The sequence below is a fragment of the Equus caballus genome, chromosome 16 (genome assembly GCF_041296265.1).
Source record: "Equus caballus isolate H_3958 breed thoroughbred chromosome 16, TB-T2T, whole genome shotgun sequence".
Taxonomy (NCBI): domain Eukaryota; kingdom Metazoa; phylum Chordata; class Mammalia; order Perissodactyla; family Equidae; genus Equus; species Equus caballus.
Window position 1 is genome coordinate 51,632,515 of NC_091699.1, and position 22,285 is coordinate 51,654,799.

Below are 22,285 nucleotides of genomic sequence, written 5' to 3' on the forward strand. Positions count from 1 at the left end.
TGACATTTTCCCTTAGGACCTGGAACACGAAGCACTGGAGAGGAAGGAGCCTGAGGACACTCTGGCCAGCGTCCTTTCTGTCGCAGTGAGCGACGTCATCGTTCTCCCCTCTCCTAGTCCCCCTGTTTTCTCCTCTGGGAGATGCTCTGTGGCTGTGGGTAGCGCATCCACATCTAGAGGCTGTTCTCATGATTCTGCCATTACCATGCAAAGCCAGATCTCCAGCAGGGAGCTGGAATCAGCTGTCACCTTGGAACCAGGGACCTTTGCTGTCAAATTCAGGGAGGACCCAGACTGAAGCTCTGCATTCTCAGGGGGCCTCAGGAGAGGCTACTCAGTGTAGAGTTTTCTCTAAGAGGCTATTGCTTTATTTGTACTGAGGGTCTCTAGACTGGATCTTGTAGAGGTGAAATTTTCTCTTTTCTTCTTCGGTGTAGTATACACGTGATATTTCTATAGTTCTGCAGAAAGTTAATGCTTAGGAAATTACATTTTATATATTTGCCTGAAAGACCGTGTTGACCAGAGTTTGTCATACAAAGTAGAGATTAGCTTTGTAAATTTGCCAAGGGACCTTCTCTCCCCCAAGCTGCTAAGTGACTGGCGCCTGTGTCTGTCCCTGACATCTGCCTCCTCTCTGCTCCTCAATGTGACTTTGTTCCTGGATGGAGGGTCTCCTACCTGTCTGGAATGACTTGTGGGCTCTTGTTGTAGAACCACTTTCCCGATCTCAGTGCCCTCCAGTGGGGGCTGCTATCTTCTGAGTTAAGGTCGAATCTGTCCAGTTGTCTAGGGAGGCCGGCCCTCAGCCCTGTCCTGCACAGGATGCCAGCAGCTGGGCTGGACCTGGCATTTAGGAGCTGGTATTTCTTAGCTTCCCAGAATCTCTGGATGTTACGTGTAGACCTCCAGCAAACGTAGTCATCACTTAGGGTTCTTAGAGTCACCGGTTTTTATTACACACATTTGCAAACAGAAAATCTTATGGGCAAGACCCTGATTTAAATCCTGGCACATTCAAAACCCCCTTAACTGAAGAATAGAAACTCTTTCTCTGCTTTGCAAAACACAGGGGAAATGGTGAACGTGATTAGATGACAGACAGGATATACTCTTTCCCACCAAAATACTGAGACTAAGATTGATTTCCCACTATTTAAAAATAGAACACAAAGGCCTCAGAAGAGACTATTCCTCTAAGACGGGAACTTGAATTACGTTTCTCCACATCGATGCGTAGAAATTAACGAGCAAGGATTTTTTAACGCAGGGGCAGTCAGTGAACAGATCTGGTTACTTCTCAAGGATTTACTGGCCTAGGAAGATGTAAGAAACTCAAGAACAGAATCTGAGCCCTGACTGGTTGATCCAGAGCGCACACCCTGCACAGTGAGCGGTTCTCGCTGTAATTATTCTCGGCTGACTGGGCGGTCTACACTGCTCAAACACACTTCACTTTACTTTGGCTTTTTGGCTTGCCTTTGCATGTAGACTTGGATTATGTGCAGAGATTTCCTCAAAGAAACTAGGCTGCCTGATTTTTCCTTTTTAAAATATTTTTCTCCATCACTGGCTATGGACTTAAATCTCTTGTTTTCAGGATGAAAGCAAAAGCTCAAGAATCTTGCCATTCCTTTCTGGAGGCTTTATGTCAAAAGCCACAGCCTTGAGACCTTTGCAGCTTAGGTGCTCCCGAGCTGCAGATAACAGAGTAAGGAAAATGGTAAAAGAAAAACTGAACATAGAGATTTCCGGTTCTGGGTAAGATGGGGTAGGCCCACTCCACCCCGCCTCTTACACTAGATGGGCTGGCAAACCTGCACAGGACACACGGAGCAGCAATATGAAGCCTCTGAAAAGTAAGCGATTGCGAGAGAAGAAGGGAAGGACACCTGAATTCAAAGCACCACAGAACCTGTGCTGTGTTGCACATTTTTTCCCTCCAGTATTTCCCAGCCTGGACTCAAGGCAGCCCGAAACCCAGAACTGGGCACCAGGGCACCTAGTTTTGCTCCAGGAGTGAAATAGGGACTCCTAATGCTCAGAGACTGGGGGTACATCCTGTTTTTCTTTTTCTTTTCTCCATCGTCTTGGGCCTCAGCCCCCAGCAGATTCTGCAGTAGTAGCGGAGGCGGGGGTGGGAGAAGGCTGGTGGCGGTGCTCCTCAGTCACCCAGACCTTCGAGACGGGGATCCTTCCTTCTGATCAGAGGAGCTGTGGTCCCCAGGGGGTGGGGAAAACTCTCATTGCTTTTTTCCTCTCATAGTCTTGCTGCTGCTTGGCCCTGACGCTGGTGCAGTTGGAGGAAGTGCACGGCTCAGCAGGGTAACTAAAGCCCCAGCTCTCTGGCCAGAGGAGTGAAAAAGGGAGCCCCAGGAATCAGGAGAGAACCAGGGCAATCACGGAGAGGGAGGGGCTTGGGAGAAGAGCCCATAAGGTTGTTTATGAACTTCTGGGCTCATGCCTGAGCTGCATACGCATGGATCCGACCCAAACCAGCATGCCAATGTCTGTTAGAACTGAACACCAAGATAGACCATCATCCCCGTCCCAGATGGCCGCTGAGTGGTACCTATGGGACAGCTGAGCAGCACTGCTAAGATAGAAGACTGATCTGACAGGGGAACCACAACCCACAGAAGACAGGTTGGAATGTGAGGTCTAAACCAATTGATCACCTACTGTGTCAGTTATCAACTTCCTGCCTCTCAGCTCTGTATGCACCCTTCAGTGCATAAACTCTATGATGGACGATGGAACTCCTCTAAAGTATTCATCCTTTAAAGTGAACACCACATTAAACTTTCTCACTAGAGGGTACTGGGAGGACAGTGTAGTAGGAAGAGGTTTCCTGCCTTTTCCAGTGTGGGTAGGGGATCAGCAGTGTGGGACATCTCTTGGAGCCTGCCCCAGCCACAGGCCTAGAATGGAGTCCTCTTGCAACCTGACAGCTTTGGCTGGCAATAACCTTTCTGCAGCTCTCTTGACCTAGAAAACAGAGCCTCGTGTAGCCCGTGTGCTCTGAAGGCCTCCTGCCCATGCTAGTACTTGGACTCTCTCTGCGAGCCTCCATGGGGCCTGCACATGGCCGCCCATGTACACAGCAAGCTGCTGTCTGCAAGTCCCTGTGTGGTCCACACTCTGAAGGCCTCCTGCCTGTGCTGGCACCTGGACTCCCACTGCATGCCCGTGCCATCAGCTGTTGATCAGCTGGTCTTCCACCTGCACTCTAGCAGGCGGCCTGTTAGTTGTCCAGCAAGCTGGACCAGCCTGACCAAACCAGAGGACGTCTCTGCTATCTGGTGGGCCGGGCTGAACTTCTAAAATGCAGTCCAAATCCCTTCCAAGTTTGTCCTTTCTTGGGTGTTCTCCCTCTGCCCTGGGGTATAAATGGAAAGAAAGCATCAGCAAAGAAATAGAAGATACAAAGAACTAAATGGAGATTTTAGAAATAAAATAGACAATAATTGACATAAAATACTCATTGGATAAGCTCACAAACATAATGGAGGTGACATAGGGAAGAGTTAGGAAACTTGAAGATAGATTACTGGATATTATCGACCTGAAAAAAAGAGAGGGAAAAATATTTACCAAAAATGAACAGAGCCTCAAGAATCTATGGAACAATCCCGGAAGACCTAATATTGTGATATCAGAGCCCCAGAAGGACAGGAGAAAGAGTACAGTGCAGAAAAAAATAGTTGAAGAAATGATGGTTGAAAACTCCTAGATTAGGTGAGAGATATAAACCTACTGATTAGAGAAGCTAAGCAAAACTGAAGCAGGATAAACCCAAAGAAATCTATGCCCAGACACATCATAATTGAACTAGGGAAACCAAAGACAAAGACAAAATCTGGAAACTAGCAAGAGAAAAATGATGTATCACCTACAGGAGAATTATCACTCAAATGACTGTCGATTGCTCATCAGAAACCCCAGAGGCCAGAAGAAACCAACACAGTATTTTTAAAGTGCTGAAAGCAAAGAATTGTCAACTCAGAATTCTACGTCCAGCAAAAATAATCTTCAGGAATGAAGGTGAGAAAAAGACAGCTTCAGATGACGGAAAACCGAATTTGTCAGCAGACCTCCTCTAAAACAGGTGTTAAAGGAAGTTTTTTAGACAGAAGGGAAATGATACCAGAGGAAAAGTGGGGACAACAGGAATGAAGAAAAACAACAGAAATGGTACATATCAGGGTAGATATAATGAGCTAGGCTTCTCCTCTTGCATTCTTTTTGTGTTGTTTTTTTTTTGGTGAGGAAGATTCACCCTGAGCTAACATCCACTGCGAATCTTCCTTCTTTTGTATATGAGCCACCACCACAGCCTGGCCACTGACAGATGAGTAGTGTGGGTCCACGCCTGGGAAACAAACTGGGCCGCTGAAGTGAAACACACCTAATTTAACCAGTAGGCCGCTGGGGCTGGCCCTCCTCTTGCATTCTTTACATAAGTTTGATGATTGGAAGCCAAAAATTTAACATTGACTGATACAATACATAGGACAACTACAACATAAAAGTGACATCATAAAGGTGACCATTATGGTAGTAAGGTTTCTACATGTCATTTGAAGCAGTCAAATATTGTTTCTAAGTACACCATGAGAAGTTAATCTTGCATCTTATACTCCCTAGGGCAACCATGAAAAAGCAAAGACTACACAAAGAAACAGTGTCAAAACACAATAGAGAAAATAAAATGGAATGCTAAAAAATGTTTAGATAACACAAAAGAAGGCAGCAAAGTGTAAAAGAGGAAAACAAAAGAGGGATAAACCAAAAAACGGATAATAAAATGGTAGGCCTAAATCTAAGCATATCAGTAATTAAACTAAATGTAAATTACTTAAACACACCAATTAAAAGACAAGGATTGTCAGAATGGATTAAATAAATGATCCAACAAGATTCTGTCTATAAAATCTCACATCAAATATAATCGAATATTTAGGTTAAAAGTAAGAGGATGGAATCAAGAAAGTGAAAATACAACGGACAAAATGGGAGAAGATTTTTGCAAATCGTATATCTGGTAAAGGACCTGTACGTAGAATATGTAAAGAACTACTACAACTCAACAATAAAAAGACAAATAGCCCAATTAAAAAATGGGCAAAGGATCTGAATAGGTGTTTCTCCTGAGAAGGTATACAAATGACCAATAAGCACATGAAAAGATGCTCAACATCTTTAGTCATCAGGAAAATGCAAATCAAAAACACAAGGAGATACCACTTCACACCCACTGGGAGAGCTATAATAAAAAAGGCAGCTAATAACAAGTGTTGAGAGGATGTGGAGAAACTGGAACCTTCATATACTGCTGGTGGGAATGTAAAATGATGCAGCTGCCTTGGAAAACAGTCTGGCGGTTCCTGAAAACGTTTAACAGAGTTATCACGTGACCCTCCAATTTCACTCCTATGTATTTACCCAAGAGAATTGAAAACATGTGTTCCACCCAGAAATTTGCACCATTTGCACCTTTGTCAAAAATCTCCTTTAGGTAAAAGAGTTTTAAGGGAGACAAAAGACAGTTCCAGACATCAGAAATTAAAGAAAAGAGGGGAATAAATTGGGGTCAGCATCTTCAGCTCTTCACACTAAAATTATGGCCCTCAAACGTTCAGCTACACAAACATAAGCCAGTTCTCCCACTCATATTGGCAAACCATTATGGAGAGCACGCACTGAGTCAGAAGATTAAATATTTGGTTTTGGAGAGCACGCACTTGAGTCGCAAGATTAAATATTTGGTTTCGTATCCCCGCGGACTGCTATTTAGAAGTGTCTGGAATTGGAGCAGAGAATATTCAACAGCCCTACTGTTTGTCGACACTCTGTGTGTTTGTGCAAATCAGGAAATGGATTTAGCCAGATTTCGATACTGTAGGTAGGGGAATTTAAAACAATATCTAGAAAGTTATTTTACTTAGATAAGAGAGGGAAGTCTGGCTTGGTGGAATGAACACTGAAACACACTTTTATGCCCTGATAATTTTTTTTTTGTCGGTGAGCAAATCACTTAAAACATGCAGTAAAGATGAGGTGGGAAAATAAAAAGAGAGAAAGCTCATTGAGCGGCCTGAGAGTGATGCAATCTGGATGCAAATCTTTTATTCACTTTTCATTCATTCATTCACTCATTTATTCATTCAACAAATATTTATGGAGGGCTTATTATGTGCCGGGCACTGAGCTAGGTCTCACTGGAATGCGATGGCCAAGATGCACCCGAGTCTGGCTTTCCTTGCACTTAAGAGAGATCAGCAGCTTGTGAGGGTTCATGTTACATGGAAACCTCACAGGACTTGTGCCCAGTCTGTGGTCTGTCCCGGGGGGAAAGTGCTCAGCAGGGCTTGGTGCAATGTTTGGTTTTGATACTAAATTGTGGCTAGTGTGTTTCCTCAGATAAGCTGGTGTGTGTGTGTGTGTGTGAGTGTGTGTGTGTGAGTTCTGAGTAGTTCATCAAGCTTACCCTTGATTCTGTTGCAACCTGCTGGGAAGATGAGATGCTAGTAAATTCAATAGAATGTGGAACCAAGAGGCTTGAGGAATGCCCGGGGGGCCTTGGGAACCCACGGTTCAGCCACCAGGTAGGGAGACAAATGTGATGTTCTGGAGGAGATGACCCCAGGTTGAGTGTTGAACTTTCACTTACACAGAGTACTATCAGACCTTAATAACATGAGCAAACTCCCATCCCAGAGGTAACAAGGCATTTCGTCATTACTTAAGACAATGGATTCATTCATACTTCATTTTAAAGTTCACGGTAAAACTATTTTCTTCTGTGTGTGTGTGAAGCTGACATATATATATTTTTTTAAATAGGTAATTTCATGCTCCCAAAATGGGACATAAAGTGGTCGTATTCGACATTTCTGTCGTCAGAGCCTTATGGGAAACTCGTGTCAAGAAGCACAAAGCTTGGCAGAAGAAGGAGGCAGAAAGGCTCGAGAAAAGTGCACTGGAAAAGTATGTGGTTTCTGTACTTGCCTTGTAGCTTCTTTAGAGGACAGGGACTCGGCAGGGCCCGCTGTATTGTGAAGGGACTCGTTTCTTCTGGGATTTCTCATTGTCGGTGACGCTTACTCATAGGACTTCAGAACCTTCACACTGTTGCCCAGAATGAACATTCGATTCCAATAACAGTAACACCCGCAACTATAAGAACCCACATATATAGCAGGCACTGTGCTAGGCATGGGGAAGACAGCGAAGACACATTAAATTCCTCTACAGTAAATTCTGTAGAAGACTGCTTAGCTGGCCTCACTAGGCTGTGTGATGCCCTCCACACCCGTGTGAGCCCTGTGACGGCTGCTCTCTGTCGTGCACTTCAGCCCTCACTTCTTGAGCGAATGCTAGATAGGATTCATTGTGTTGATGCCATTTTTACTTGGATTAAAATGATGTAATTTGACTATGGTCATGTAAACTCATGATGTATGAGTAAAAGAGAGTTATCATGTATGTGAAAGCTAAGTTGAGTGCTTTGGAAAAACTGCATTTATGATAAACATGAACCACACAACTGAATCAGCACCGTAGACGACTGATAAAAGTATGACAAGCTAGAAAGGTCGCACATTCAGGTGGGCTTGAATGTCTGTAATTTGTATTCCCTGGGAAGAAACCTAAACTGGAACTCTGGGATGATGCATTATGGGTGTGGATTATATGAGAAAGGTGGAATGGGATTCTGATTGGTAGGTCTATTTTTGAACAAAGTCCATGACCCTACACCAAGTTGGCAAATGGTGATATAATTCTGCCTTTTAAATTAGAAACAAAATGTGTAAGGTGCGAATGTCTCTTTATTCTTGGTTCTCCACTTTTATGAACTATTTGGACCGAACAAATACCTATTCTGATCATGCTTGATAATTAAGCTGCTACTGTCAGCATCACAGTGTTCCAGTTGGTTATCATGATCCTCAATTTGAATACAAGGAAGTTGGGATCTAAGTAACTAGCCCAAGTTGACACAGCTGGTAAGTGGAGGATTTGACCAAGCCCTTTCCCCTATGTAATGCTGTAATCATAGAGAGTCATAATGTCTTTTCACTTGCCACTAATCTGAGACTGTCCAATATGATGTGGATCTTGAATTTAATAACTGGAACCCTCAGGCTGGGCTACACCCGCAGTGGTGGGTCTGAGTGATCTGCGCTAGCACGAATTACACAAGGTCCCAGGGCTCCATAAACCCAACGTGGCTCTCAGCCCTGCTCCAGCTTCCTCCCCGCTCCTAGGATCTGGGGTTACTCTAAGGTAGGACAACTTGCTGAATGGGGAGCCAAGCTGTGGCTGAGGTGACTCCCTGAGGCTTCTTGGATGGGGAGCTACCTGCAGAGAGCTGGGGTCCACAGATTGTTCCCTCAGCTGGTTTGGGGTGGTATTTGCCTCTTGAACTCGGCCTTTCATTGCAGTGGGAAACTGCTTTGTGTCCAGGTTCACACATCTCACGTACGTGTGTACATGAGATTAGGCTTGGTGCCAGGGGACTTTCGCTAGATCTGATCTTATCCTAGGACAGAAACTTCTTGGGGCTTCGTTAGGCTTTTCTAGTTCAAGATAAGAGAAACAGCCATCAGATTGGCCGGGCAGGTGAGGAGAAAGTGGGGGGTGTGGGAGGAGGAACGTGCGTGTTCAAGCAAGAAGCCTATTCCAGGACCTGCAAAAATGAATGTAGTAAATTTATCTTTTTTGCAGGTATTTTTGAGGTTCCACAATCTGATTAATACTGTGATTATTAGCACTATTTGAAGGTTAACCTTTAGTTTCTCAAGATGTTTCCTGTGGGGAAATTAATATGTTGAAAAACTGATGAATGCCTTACCATAAAAAAGCAATTTATCTGGTTAACTTAAATGACTAAAACAGGCAAAACCCTCTAGCTCGCTCTGTTATCTCACCTCATGGCATTTCATTTTGTAATTTTGTATTTGTCCCATGAAGTACATACCACAGCCTAAAAACTGTAAATGGAGATAAAATACAGACTCCCACCCTCCCTGAATGAAACCCCGTCATTTAGGAGAAGAACTAGAAGAGCCATCATTAGGCTGTACGCGGGGAGTTTCTCATTAGGGGAGGCTATTTGCCATCTAGGCTAGGATTGTGGGTTCATTTCCTAAGGAAAGGGTATTTTATTTGCATACTTATTAATAACAGGTTCACCTACAGGAGTGAAATTTCCCAAGGTGGCTGATGGATGACATTCTAAAGTCAGATATTTTATAAACTGGGGCTGTCTATATATTTCTATCCAAATGCTCTTGAAAGATCAGTAAATTCCTGTAGCCTTGTATTTTTTAAAAACCTGAGTTGGCACCACATAATATCAAAGGAAATTGTAATTAATCGCATGCATAGGTAATTTTGGTAGAAATTTTAGCCAGGAATTCCATCTAACTCACTTCCTCTAATTTTTTAGTCAAAGCTGCTAATAATTCACAACTCTGAGGGTTTCAGATGCCCCCTACATTCCCCAGGCAGAGGAAACAAGAAAGGAGGGGTTGGCCGGAAAGTGGAGAGCAGGGCTCCTGTCTCCTGCAGCAGGGAAATCGCCGGTAATGACGACTGCGCCTGCGCCCCGGGGGCCAGGCCCCTTCTGTAGGCAGTTGACGGCGATTCCCCAGGAGAGTAACTTCGGCCTCTGGTGCCCGGTTTAGGATAAAGGAGGAGTGGAACTTCGTGGCCGAGTGCAGGAGGAAAGGCATCCCCCAGGCCGCATACTGCAAGAATGGCTTCGTGGACACCAGCGTGAGCCTCCTGGAAAAGATCGAAAGGAACTCCCTCACGAGGCAGAGTTCACTTTCCAAGGAGAGAGACAAACGGAGCAGCCCGTTTGTGTTTGAACTTTCCGGGGAGCACTGGAAGGTGAGTCGATGTGTTTTGGCGTCTAAAGCAGATGGATGCTCAGTGCAGCGCGCAGCTCACGTCCGCCTTGGCCAATGAGCGCTCTTGCCTTTAGAGAGTTTTCCGTGGATGCGGAGGAGCCGATCGCCTGCTCTGAACCGGGCTCTCGCGTCCCTTCCTCCGTGAGAGTGTAGTCCTGGAAAGAGCGGTGAGATCCGCTTGGATCCCTTCGAGGCTGGGATGGGCTGGGACTCCCGCGGCTCTCCCCCGGATGGCACAGCCTTTAAATGCTTAATTCTGCTACCTTCCCAGACATTTAAAATAACTCTGCCTTTTGTTTTTAATGAACTGAGCCTTTCACTTATCCAACATTTCCTCTGTGGGCGGTGACTTCTGACTTGTCACAGTGTGTAGAGCAGCAAAGGAACTTCAGCAGACCCTTTTGCCATATTTCCTCTGAGATTCTAAGGTCAGGACAAGGATGTGCCCTCATTCTTTCCTCTGGTGTGGACCGGCGCTTCCTGCTCCCCCTCCCCGCAACCTGCTGCTTTCTTGGCGTGGCATCTCCAGGGCTGGGCTACCATCTGACGTTTTCTGGCTGAAGCGGGACCTGGGATGCCATGGGCAAATGAACCGGGGCTACAGTCCGTGTCAGTGGGACGAGGTTCTCTGTGACCTGCTTCCATCTCTTTTTATCCCGCTATTTTGTGGCTGAAAGGACTCTGGACTGGGAGACTAAATATTTGGGGTCATCCTGGGGCTGTACTTGATTGGCCATGTGTCCTGAGGCAGTTTACTGACTTTTAAATGTTTTATCTTCTTGTCAGTACAGTGGTGCTAATGCTTGCCCTGACCCCCTCTGAGGGCGTTATGAGGATTAAATGAACGGATATTCTGTGAGCCGACTTGTTAGCTACACTGCCCTCTATACTGGGAGAGATGGTTGCTGTAAAAGCTCTTTGGTGTTCTTTCTCCTGCATCCCTATCATTGAGATCTGTCGGTACACGGGACACTGCCTCTTCTGGGGCAGGAAGGAGGGCTTGCCTGGATTTCTAGTTAAAGACAGCTGGTAGATCATTCTCACGTGGCATCATCAAACATGATCCTGGCTGAGCACGTACCCTATAATGTCACCCAGCCCACCTGGAGAACCTGAATGGAGTTCTCTCGGCACCGGATACCTTTTGAAAATCTTCTTAAAGAGCATTTAGTGAGTGCCTGGTGTGGGTTATGACTCAGCAGGCTCTGGGAGACCCCGTAGTGGACTGTGTGACACCGTCTGCATTACTCGCAGCCTTTTTGTCCTACTCCTTCGGTTGCCTTAAACGGTACCCTTCCCTGATTGGAACCCCTCAAGGGAGGACTCTGGGACCCAGGCATTCGTTAGTGTGAATTTCAGTTGCTGATTTCTTCCCCCAGAGAGATCTATATTTCAGCCTTACCTCTGATGAAGGAGTGAGAAGCTGCATTAAGGGATTTTCACCATCTTAGACTTCTCCTTGGCCACCATGGAGCTCTGGCCTCTAACATCACACCAGGCAGTGTGCCCGGCTCTGCAAGGGGTCACTACGCGGTGGATGGGGCTGTGGAGCTTCTGGGGCCTTAGGGACAGGGTGGGAGAGCTCCGATGGGACCCCTTAGGGCTGGCTGCGGGGCCATGCTCTGCGACTGGGTGTGCCTGATTGGGGTGGGGAGCCGATCGTTCCTGCTGTCAGCCGAAAGCCCTTGGGCGCTGGACTCTGCTCTTTCAGAGAGATTTCCTCAATTTTATTTGCCAACTCTTCAATGGAATTTTTCATATCTACTATCAAGTTTTTAATTTCCAAGAGTTAACTGTTTTGTGAGTGAAGGAATCCTGTGATGTGGCTTTATTTTTCTACTTTTATAGATATCTCTTAATTTTACCTTTAAACATTTTGTCCGGTTTTTATTTCATGGGGTAATGGCTTTTGTTGCCTGTCTTGGGATCCATAGCGTTTTCGGGGAAGTTTTCTTCTTTCAGAGTCTCTTTTCCTTGTAGGGTGTTTGTCTTTATCTGGCACGTTGGGGCTCTCTGGGAGGTCTGCAGATGCTGGGCTTCCTGAGCACTGGTGGGCTTCAGTTTTTGAGGGTCTTGCTATAGAGCCACCATTTCACTGGCACACGTCCCCCAGGGAGGGCGCTTTTCTGACTTGTCTGGAGCTGGTGAGAGCCCTCGGGGGAGGGTCCTCTCCTTCCTGCAGGCAGGGACCACCGGCCTGGCAGCCAGTGCTTCAGGAAGAGAGGAGGGCGAGGGGTGGGGAGTCTCAGCATTCATCATTCATCCTCTGGTGGCTGCCTGCCCTGCCCTAGATGTGTCTGGGGCTCCCCATCCAGGGACAATGTTTAACCTCTCCGGTGGGTAAGCCTCAGTCTCATACAGGGGCAGTTGCTCTGTGACGCGGATGGGGGTCAGGGATCTGGTTCTTAGACTTTGACCCTGCCCTCCTTCTTTTAGCCTTGTGCTCAGCTCCCACCTCCAGACATGCCTGGCTCTTTCGTTACCGTTACCGGAGCCTGGAGGGGGAGGCAGGACATCTGGTGAGAAGCTCAGCCTGTGTCTCAGTTGTTCCCGCTGCTGCTGCTCTAAGATCCCTTTACTGTCATCTTTAATGGAATTCTGGAGAGGAGCAGAAGTATTTGTGTATGTTTAATCTGCCGTTTTCACCCTACTCCTTTTATTTTTATTTAACACAATATCTTAAGAGTTTTCTCATGTTATGAAAAATGATTAGGAACGTAATTCTAGAAGGTATAATAATCTTTCACGGGTGCCATTATTGAATGAGCAAAATGAGAGGAGTTATTCATGAGGCACTCAGTAAATGGATGCCTCAATAAAGAGGGTGTTGGTGTAAGCCTGGCGTCGGCTCCCTGGTGATGCAGCTCTTCATTTTGCATCCGCTGCAGGAGGAACTGGCTGCTCTGGCACGGGCTGCATTCAGATCAGGTCTGATCTAAGCATCAGACCCTGTGCTTGGAACGCCCCAGGCTTGGTTTAATGTTCTGCTGTCACCATCTTGAACTTCTTTTTTTTTTCTCCCCAAAGCCCTGGTACATAGTTGTATATCCTAGTGCAAGTCATTCTAGTTCCTCTATGTCAGACGCTACCACAGCGTGGCTTGATGAGCAGTGTGTAGGTCCGCGCTCAGGATCTGAAGCGGCAAACCCCTGGCCACTGACGTGGAGCGTGCTAACTTAACCACTTGGCCATAGGGCTGGCCCTTTGAAATTCTTAATAATTTTTAGCAAGGGGACTGCATTTTCATTTTGCACTAGTTCCTGAAACAGGATATTGGGCCCTTACCCTAAGTGACTCATTGAAATGTCTTTGGGTTTCAGTTTTCCTCTTTCAAATGGGTCTTAATACTGCCCACTCTGCCTGTCTTATGGTACTGTGATGTGAAATCATATATAGAGTGAAAGCGTGTTTTGTGAGTTAAAAGCTTAACCCACATATCCGATAGCAATGATCATAAAGCACATTACACATACCAAGTACCAAGCAAGAGGGTCACGGTGCACTTTCTGATGGCTGCCCCACCCGCCTACCTGCCTGGTGGAGTGCCCACCCTCCCCTCTGCGCTCCTGCCGCACCTGGCTGACTGTGCCCTGTGCTTGGCTTCAGTGAGGTCAGGGACATGTGCGCCGTCCTCATCTTTGTTCCATCCCTTCAGGACTGAGGACACCTCGTTTGTAGTCGTGGTTCGGTAAACACTTGGGAAACTGGATTTCCTCAATAGCCTCCGTAAGGTCCCCCTGAAGCCTTTGAGCATTTCTCAACACCTTTACAGTTTTATCCCAAGGCACTTGAGCCAGGGGCAGCCTCCGATATCCCGCGTTGCTGTCCGTCACCCAGGGAGATGGTGCGCCTGGAAAACAGCGGTGCCTGGGCTGGAATTCAGTCTCCTCGCTATTTCTGGTGCTCTTTCCCTGTTATAAACTCATAAAAACATTGAGAAACTTGGCAAAGCAAGTATTAGATGTTTATCAAGTATTTTAAAAAGTAACTACAGAGGAAGGGAAATGCAGCACAGATTTTAAAATCAATGCCTGGACAGATTTTATTTTTAGAAGATGTGAAATTGGTAGGTTGTAAATAAATGTGTCCTGGTATGAGTATGAGCCTGGTTGTCTGTTCACTAGGCATTTGATTTTAATAACCTGGTGAATTCATGGCAGTGTTGAAATTGAGCTAATCTGCTTTTGTGAAATTATTGACAGCGGCAGCGTCTTTGCTTTCTTTTTGAAGTGGCTGTAGAGCTGGCGTTAAGCCTTAACACTCTCGCGCACGCTCTCTCACTTCTTGCTTTTTAAATAAATGCGTGGTTTAATCTGACTTTGTGCACACTGCTGCTCAGCTCTGACATTTTGAGGACTAGTTCTGATGGACATAATTCGTTCTGTTCTAGGAGTTCCCAGATGAGTTGAAGGAGCAGACGCACCTCAAAGAATGGCACATAAACAATACCCTGATTCAAATCATTCCTACATATATTGAGCTGTTCCAAGCAATGAGAATTCTGGATCTGCCCCAAAACCAAATCTCCCGTCTTCCAGTTGAAATCGGTACGTTACTTAGCAGGAGTCTTCAGGCCTCTCGTCTGGTGGGCAGGTGGCGCTGCTCCGTCTGGCCCCGGAAGTAGATGGGCAGGGCTGTTTTGTGTGTCCCCAGAGCTGCTTGTTCACAGTGTCCACTGTGGGCGGTGATGCCACGGCCACATCTGCATAACTCAGTGCATACAGATGTTTGCCAATTGCTCAGAAACTGCAAGTCTCATGAGCGGGCAATGCTGTGTTTAAGAACCTTTTGTTTTATTTCTTTTAGTTTTAGAGGTACAAACATGCAATGATATGTTCATTGCAAACATAAAATGCAATATATTGTTCCCATATATTAGTCCATTGATTAGTTTAGCTTATTATGTCATTTTGATCAAAATTTTATACTTTTCAGCCATCTTGTTGTTCAGTTGCATCATCTTAAAATGAAGACCACCGTGATCATCACTGCTTCTCTTTCACTCGAGGTGTGAGGGGCAGAGGTCTGGGGGCTGCGTGGAGCTCCATTTTTACAACACATTCTCCCCTGTCCTCCCCAGGAGAGAAACAGTCTTTCCTTAATTTATATTGACCCCCTATCCATCCTGCTACTTTGACTACAATATTGACTATAGGCTTGCAGTGTATACCAGGTGGGTGAGTTAGAGGGGCCACTGATTTCAACAGCATTACCATCATCTTCCAACAAAATTGACTCAGAAATAACACTACCTCCAATATACTGTCTTTGTATATTTCCCTTTCTCGTTTGTAAAGTGGCAAGAAATTTGTATTTTGAGTGCCTGTTCTGCAAAAGTAAACAATGATTTTGGTTTTCTAATTTAAAAAATTAGGTTAAGAATGTTAAATTATTCAGTGTCTTGGAACATGCGTGACACGATTTCTGGAATATGAAATATATTCTCCCTTCTGCCAGTTTCCAGTTGGAACTGATTATGTATTAATTCAGTCAAGACAGAATTGGGATGCAGTGTTTCTCCATCAATCCAATTATGGCCTGTGATTCTTAGTGTCTTTACTTCCTGCCTGTGAAAGGGACTTTTGTTTTTAAAGCATATTCTTTAGGAAGCATGATATGTCATAATTAAATCAATGCCAACATGAAACCAAAGATAAATGAATTACGTGCGGTCTAGAAACAGTCTTCTTGTTTGAATCATTTACCGCATACATAAAGCTTTGTGCATATTTTCGTCCCTAGTTCACTTCTCATTAGAGCCCGCCAGTAGACCACAGCTGGTCACTGTGCTTTCTAGGAACTATTCTAGTCTTCAAAGCCATTGTGTGTTATTTCATTCATCATGTGAATTTCAAAGGGTTTGCACTCTGTGGGTGCTGGGGCCTGACCCAAAATACACGGAGGACAAATCCCCCGCATCCACCTCGTCTGTAGTTTGGTGAAGGGTTAAAGAGTGAGCAAAAAATGCTCTGATCAAGGACCAAAATGCTCAGGATAAACCATGAGCAGACATTTAATAAAGAGTGCTTTAAAAACTAATGCGGGGGCCAGCCCCGGTGGCGCAGCGGTTAAGTTCACACGTTCCACTTCAGTGGCCCGTGGTTTGCCAGTTCAGATCCCGGGTGTGGACATGGCACTGCTTGGCAAGCCGTGCCATGCTGTGGTAGGGGTCCCACATATAAAGTAGAGGAAGATGGGCATGGATGTTAGCTCAGGGCCAGTCTTCCTCAGCAAAAAGAGGAAGATTGGCAGCAGATGTTAGCTTAGGGCTAATCTTCCTCGAAAAAAACCCCCAAAACAAATACAAAATGATGTTTAATGCCTTCCTCGTCATCATTTATGCAAAGGTTTTTCATCTTTTTTTGTTTTTTGTTCTTAAAAGACCTCAAAGGATCTACACCATGGATATTAATTTTTTTCTGCTGACAGGTCGTTTGAAGAACCTAAAAGAACTCAATGTGAGTTTCAACCGTCTGAAGAGCATTCCTCTAGAACTGGGAGACTGTGAAAAGCTAGAGAAACTGGATTGTTCTGGAAATCTAGAATTAACGGAGCTCCCCTTTGAAGTAAGAGAGTAAACATTTTGCACTATGATTTATTTTTATTTGGTTTATCACGTGGACTGGCCTCTAATACGGGGAAGAAGTTTTAAAAGATGAAATCCATCTTTATTATATCACATTTTCCTGACATTTCAATCACCTTATACCAGATATTACAAGGTCTTTAAAAATGTCTTTACACTGGGCCAGGACCTGATTTAAATTCAGAAATGCTATCAAAGGAAAATTAGGCAAAAAAAATCCTATTTTCACAAAAGATATTTAATTTAATGCCTCTTTAAAGTGATTCCTGTTGTCTATAATGCAAATCCTGATTTATTTATCCACAGTGATGAAATAAATTGGAAACTGTAGGAAATAACGTGGATAAAATTTTTAAAAATTTTTATGTACTCGTGACAAAATTTGTGGATAACTAAAGTAGTTCTATAGATAGGGTTTAAGATGTCCATTAATTTAAAAACATTCGTTAGTTTCTTTTGGTCTGTATTCATTGGAGACATGATTTTAAATAGTTTTTATTGCCAAATAAAACTCAATAGCTTCTTGTGCTGAAGAGAGAGAAGGATCTCACAGTCCTGCCGATAGTGAATAGGCTGAAAATTGTGTTGCTGGTGAGGTCCAGACAAGGCCGGGGCCACTGATTATAGTCTTAGAAGGGTGTTATTCTCCTTTCCTGAAAATTTCTGGGTGAGGAAGTGGCTGCTTCTCCTCTTAGCACCCAGCTCACCCCAGGAAATGCCCGGCAGTGGTCCTGATGAGGGTGCACAGCCAGGGGTCATGATTCCCTGCACAAGTCTGCTCTCTCCCCAGACTTCCCCAGGTTAGAAAATGACTCAGTCTTCTCTTGGATGTCCAGGCTGGAAGCAAGCCAGCTCATCTCTGACCTCTCTTGCTCCCACGCCCCATCTCCACTGGGTGAGTCAGCCCTGTTGGGCATGCCCTTCAGAACACGTCCTGTATCTGACCACTGCCCAACCCCTTTCCACCACCACCCTAGCCTAAGCCCGTGTTGTCTGTCCTCTGGACTGGGACAGTAGCTTCCTAGACTAGTCTCTCTGTCCCTGCTACTTTTTCCCCCTTTATTGAGACAATTTACATACCATAAAGTTCACCCATTATAAATGTACAATTCACCGTAATTCACTTGTAGGACATTTCCATCACTCTCCTAAATTCTGTCTTGCCTGTTTGCAGTTAATCCCCACGAGTGGCCATGCTAGGCAGCACAGACAACCATGAATCTGGTGTTTTTTCCCGGCAAACAGCAATTTACTGCTGATTCCCCTGACCTACGTTGACATCTGTGGGATCACATGTGCTCTGGACATAGACTGTAGGCTCTTTGCTTTGAAGGGGATTCAGTAAATGCACAGTGTTTGTTAGAACTCCGCAGGTGGCTCTGTTTGTTACAGTCATTCACTGACTCTTCCCATTTATAACTTCACTAATTCAATCCCAAATGGTTCTCCATGGTCATAAATTTCAACCACCTGTTCAGACTATGGCTTATTCAACATAAATAAAAACTATGTGGCTGAGGACACACTGCGTGGTCATCTTAAAGGGAGTATCATCTGTGAGGGTGTCTTAGCCTTATGTGCCCAACTTGTATTTATGTAAAGGAAGCACACAGTACCCCTGGTTCCAGTCCCTACAGACCCAGGAAAGCCCTGCTTTGCCTGAATGCCATACCTAAGTGCTGGCAACTTTTAAAAAATTTTGATTAAGAAACCCCATAACATCAAATTTACCATCTTAACAGTTTTTAAGTGTATAGTTCAGTAGGATTAAGTATATTAACATTGTTGTACCTGTTGTCATGAGAGTATTTCTTAACAAATAATTGATAAAATCCTGATTTAAAATTCAGATAAACAGCCAGTAAAATGAATGATCTATAGAAATTAAGGGAGGGAACACCAGGAATTCTGAGACAAAGGTAAAGACCATGAAACTTCTGTGGAAATGGATGTTCTGTTTACTCCAACTCAATGTCAGATCTTTATCTGGACACCATTGGAATTTTCAGACAAATAGAGTTACTTTTCAGAAGAGTTTATGAATGTTTTCTTTGCCTTTGATGAAAGTAGCTGGTGGGAAGTCACTTTTATATCCAAGTAATTCCTCTCTTTGCTAGTTTAATGCCACTCTCATTTTCCTTATTCTAATTTTCATAAAAGTCTTGTTATTTCCTTTAAATATCCTCAAATTATTTTACAGTCTAAAAAATGCCCTTTCTACATTTATTGTAAAAAGAAGAAAGAAGAGAGACTGATGATAATCAGTCTTGATTTTTCTGCTGATCTGGTAACCCTGGCAACACAGGGTTTGGGCTTTAGACTGAACTGGGGGCACCCAAAACATCTCTCTTGACTGCTTATTCACCATCACATTTCTGTCTTCACATTCGTTTATGTAAATTCAAAACAAGAGCAGAATCAGAAAATGCCCATTCAATTGGATGAATTTGACTTGTGTTTCACTAAAGCACATTTGGCAATATGGAATTGGGTATTATATTAAGGTAAATAGAGCCATTAGACTACTATTTCTTTTTTCTCTCTGTTTCAGTAATACCTCCCGTTGGTCCAATGGACTTCTTACTGCATGACAGTTTTGAAAATGTTTTGAGAAGCAACCCAAATTTTGCTTATAGAATCTCAAAATAGGTCACTAAAAAGTAGGTCCTTCTATATTTCATAGTCACTACCAAACTTACGTAACCAAATCTATACATGAGGCACATTTCCTACTTTCTTCAATTTTCACAGATTTGCATTTGAAATAAAAAAGTATTTCCCTACGTATTTCGGTTACCATGTTAAAAACAAAAATTCTGGGTATAAGACATAAACAGTAGAGGTTTCTGACCATTTGCAACGTCACTTTACCAATTCCAATGTGAGTCTCCTTTAGATTTGCCAAAAGTCATGAAGGCGGTCTTCCCCAAGTCCTTCTGCTCTCTAAGGCTTGCACTTTCTCTCGTCTGTGACTTTGCACACGCTGTTCCTCACCTGGAGTTTCCTTCCCTATCTTTCCACCTGTCGAGGAACCTCAGGACCCAATTCAAATCCCTATTCTCTGTGAAATCTTTCCTGACCCCTGACCCTCACCCTACCATGATGTTGGACAGGTTAGTCCTTTGTTTATCTGCGTCACCCAACATTGCAAGTTGAAAACTTTTTCACATTAGTTCTTACCACCTATAATTGCACTGCTTGTTTATGAACGTATAAACTCCTCAAGGGCAGCCAGTGTGCTATTTATCTTAGCACTCCCAGTATGTAGCACAGTGAATGACACATCATAGGTGCTCCAACATAATACTATATTGATCTATTTTACACATATTCATAGAAATGCCTTTGGGAAGAGACAACAATCTAAAAATTATTAGTCAAACTTAATTCCCACTCTTAAAAAGTAATTAGCATATTTTGTTATTCCTTTCTAGTTAAGTAATTTGAAGCAAGTTACATTCGTAGATATCTCAGCAAACAAGTTTTCCAGCGTCCCGATCTGTGTCCTGCGGATGTCTAATTTGCAGTGGCTGGACATCAGCAACAATAACCTGAATGACCTGCCACAAGATATAGACAGGTAGCTACTTGCATTCTGAAGGTGAGGTATATGAATCAGTTACTAACGTCTTAAACACTGTTAACGTTTTAAACATACATAACACGTGTACGTTCTCTGAAATCAACTAATTTTCTGGAGAATTAGTTTGGTCTTATAGAATAAGACAATTCCCAGTGTGCGTCACACCTAGGTATGTGTGTATATCTGCATTTGAACACGTCTTCCTTGTCTCGGTGAACTTTAATTAACTTCAGTCCTCAATAGAATGGCACCATTAACTTCCCTTTCCTCCACAGCAGTAGAAAAGTAAATTTATTACATATAGAATAGAAACGTATCACTCTATGTTTAGGATGTCAGTGAGGATAATTGTTACTAGTTTCATTTATTGATTTATTGTATGTAATCTTTCAAACAAAATTGATATGCTTAGTAAGATTTTCAAATTGTATCCTTGTAGCTATTTCATGTTTAAAAAATAACTGTTACACTGAATCATGTAAGATTCATTCATTCATTCCGGCAATATTATTAGGCTTCTGTATGGCAAGCCCAGGGAGCAGGCAGGGTTTAAAGTGGTGAATGAAACAAAATCTCTGGCCTCCTGGAGTCCACAATCTTCTTTATAAAATAGTGTAAGTGAGCTGTCATGACACAGAAGCCAAGAATGGCTCCGCCTTGAATGCTGTCTCATGTGATCTTTCTTTACTTCTGGTACATATGATGTGTACTACGCTTTCTAGGTTTATGAGACTACGTGGGAATTATTTGACTTTGAAACACGAGGGGAACTTTGTGCCATATTTGTGGGATCAGTCAAGATTTTGCAGATGAATGAAAGAAAAAACTAGAGGGGGGAATACTGAATTAGAACAAAATAGAAAACAAAGTAAAACATTTGGAGAATATTTTGCTCATTTCCTTTTCACTCTGCAAGTTTCTTCCTCTTTTAAAGTTAGAAAATACAATGAGAGAAGAGTAACTGTGCTTTCAAGATATACAAAAGGGAATATGTTGCCAAAATTTCTTTATTCTCACTCTGACGCTGGTATAGTTTCTTGCCCACGCCCCCTTAACCACTGGGAACACGGGAGACCCTCAGCGTGAGGGGTACATTGATTCTTTAGGCCCCATCATGGCCTGCGGTATGTCGTGCAATTTGCTTATCCTGCTGCTGTATCTATGTCTTCAACTGGCTATTAAGTCAGTAAAAACTAAAAAAAACCACTCAAAATCCAAATTATGTCACCTGGCATGACTTTATTTATTTAAACTTTAAAGTCAGTTTATTCTCCTAAGGGTCACATATAAAACAATTAAACTAAGTAGGGCTTTCCTGCTAGAATTTATTTGTAATTCACTTTGGTTTCCTTAACTGTGAAGCTAAGTCCTTGTGTTCTAATTCCTTCTATGTCTTCTTAGGCTAGAAGAACTGCAGACCTTTCTCTTGTATAAGAACAAGCTGACCTATCTTCCCTATGCCTTGCTTAACCTAAGGAAGCTCACCTTGATGGTCGTCAGCGGGGACCATTTAGTGGAGCTCCCAACTGCCCTTTGTGAGTCACCCACTTTAAAGTAAGTAGCCCAGAGTTCCTAGTAGAGACACATTCAGACGCAAGGTAAGGAACGAGGAGCATCCGGAGCCTGGGCACCTGTCTCAGGAACGGAGTAGACGGTTCTCATACTTTGAGAACTTGGTCCCAGTTCACAGAAATTCTGATGCCTTTCTGCAGGAATTTGAAGTTTTTGGGCAGTGGCATCGATAGAGAGAACTCAGAGGATTTCTGGACAAATGCTCCCTGCTGGTTGAAGGCACAGCAGGGCATATGCCCAGGGCTCCCTGGTCCGTCACTCAGCACTCATGTCGCCATTGACCTGGATGGGTCAGTGGCTCTTGAATCCTCCCTGGTTGCCCCACCCTTCTTTGGATTTCCTTAAAAGAGCCTGCAAACCACCCCACGCTAAGAAAAACCATTCATGCAAATGTGATACAAGTAGACTCCAATTTGGGGTGAGAAATTGAACAGTCTTTCTGACCTTGGAAGTGGCCTTGAAAAGCCCACCTCCACCCTTCCCAGAAGCTGACTCCAGGGCACATTTTCTTGGGGAAAAACCACACATAAAAACCCCAATAATGGAAAAAGCACAGGAAGACCTTCACAGAATGAGAGACCTCAGCACGTTTATGGGAGACGTAGAGCAGCTAGAACAGTGATG

The 22,285-nt window shown here is 43.9% G+C and overlaps 1 protein-coding gene across 2 annotated transcripts in view; it reads left to right on the forward strand.

The window, feature by feature from the left end:
* Nucleotides 1–22,285, forward strand: part of LRRC2 (leucine rich repeat containing 2) — a 33,480-nt gene that overhangs the window by 4,683 nt on the left and 6,512 nt on the right. Inside the window, exons 1-7 of one of the 2 annotated variants that reach the window (XM_070238890.1) lie at nt 16–85; nt 6,847–6,990; nt 9,693–9,900; nt 14,311–14,467; nt 16,350–16,486; nt 19,941–20,086; nt 21,491–21,643. In XM_070238890.1, the coding sequence (XP_070094991.1) occupies nt 6,866–6,990; nt 9,693–9,900; nt 14,311–14,467; nt 16,350–16,486; nt 19,941–20,086; nt 21,491–21,643 (926 nt within the window). In that variant the 5' untranslated portion in view covers nt 16–85; nt 6,847–6,865. Of the gene's footprint in view, nt 1–15; nt 86–6,846; nt 6,991–9,692; nt 9,901–14,310; nt 14,468–16,349; nt 16,487–19,940; nt 20,087–21,490; nt 21,644–22,285 lie in introns of those variants that run through there. The other variant, XM_001500396.5, reaches the window with a different exon arrangement.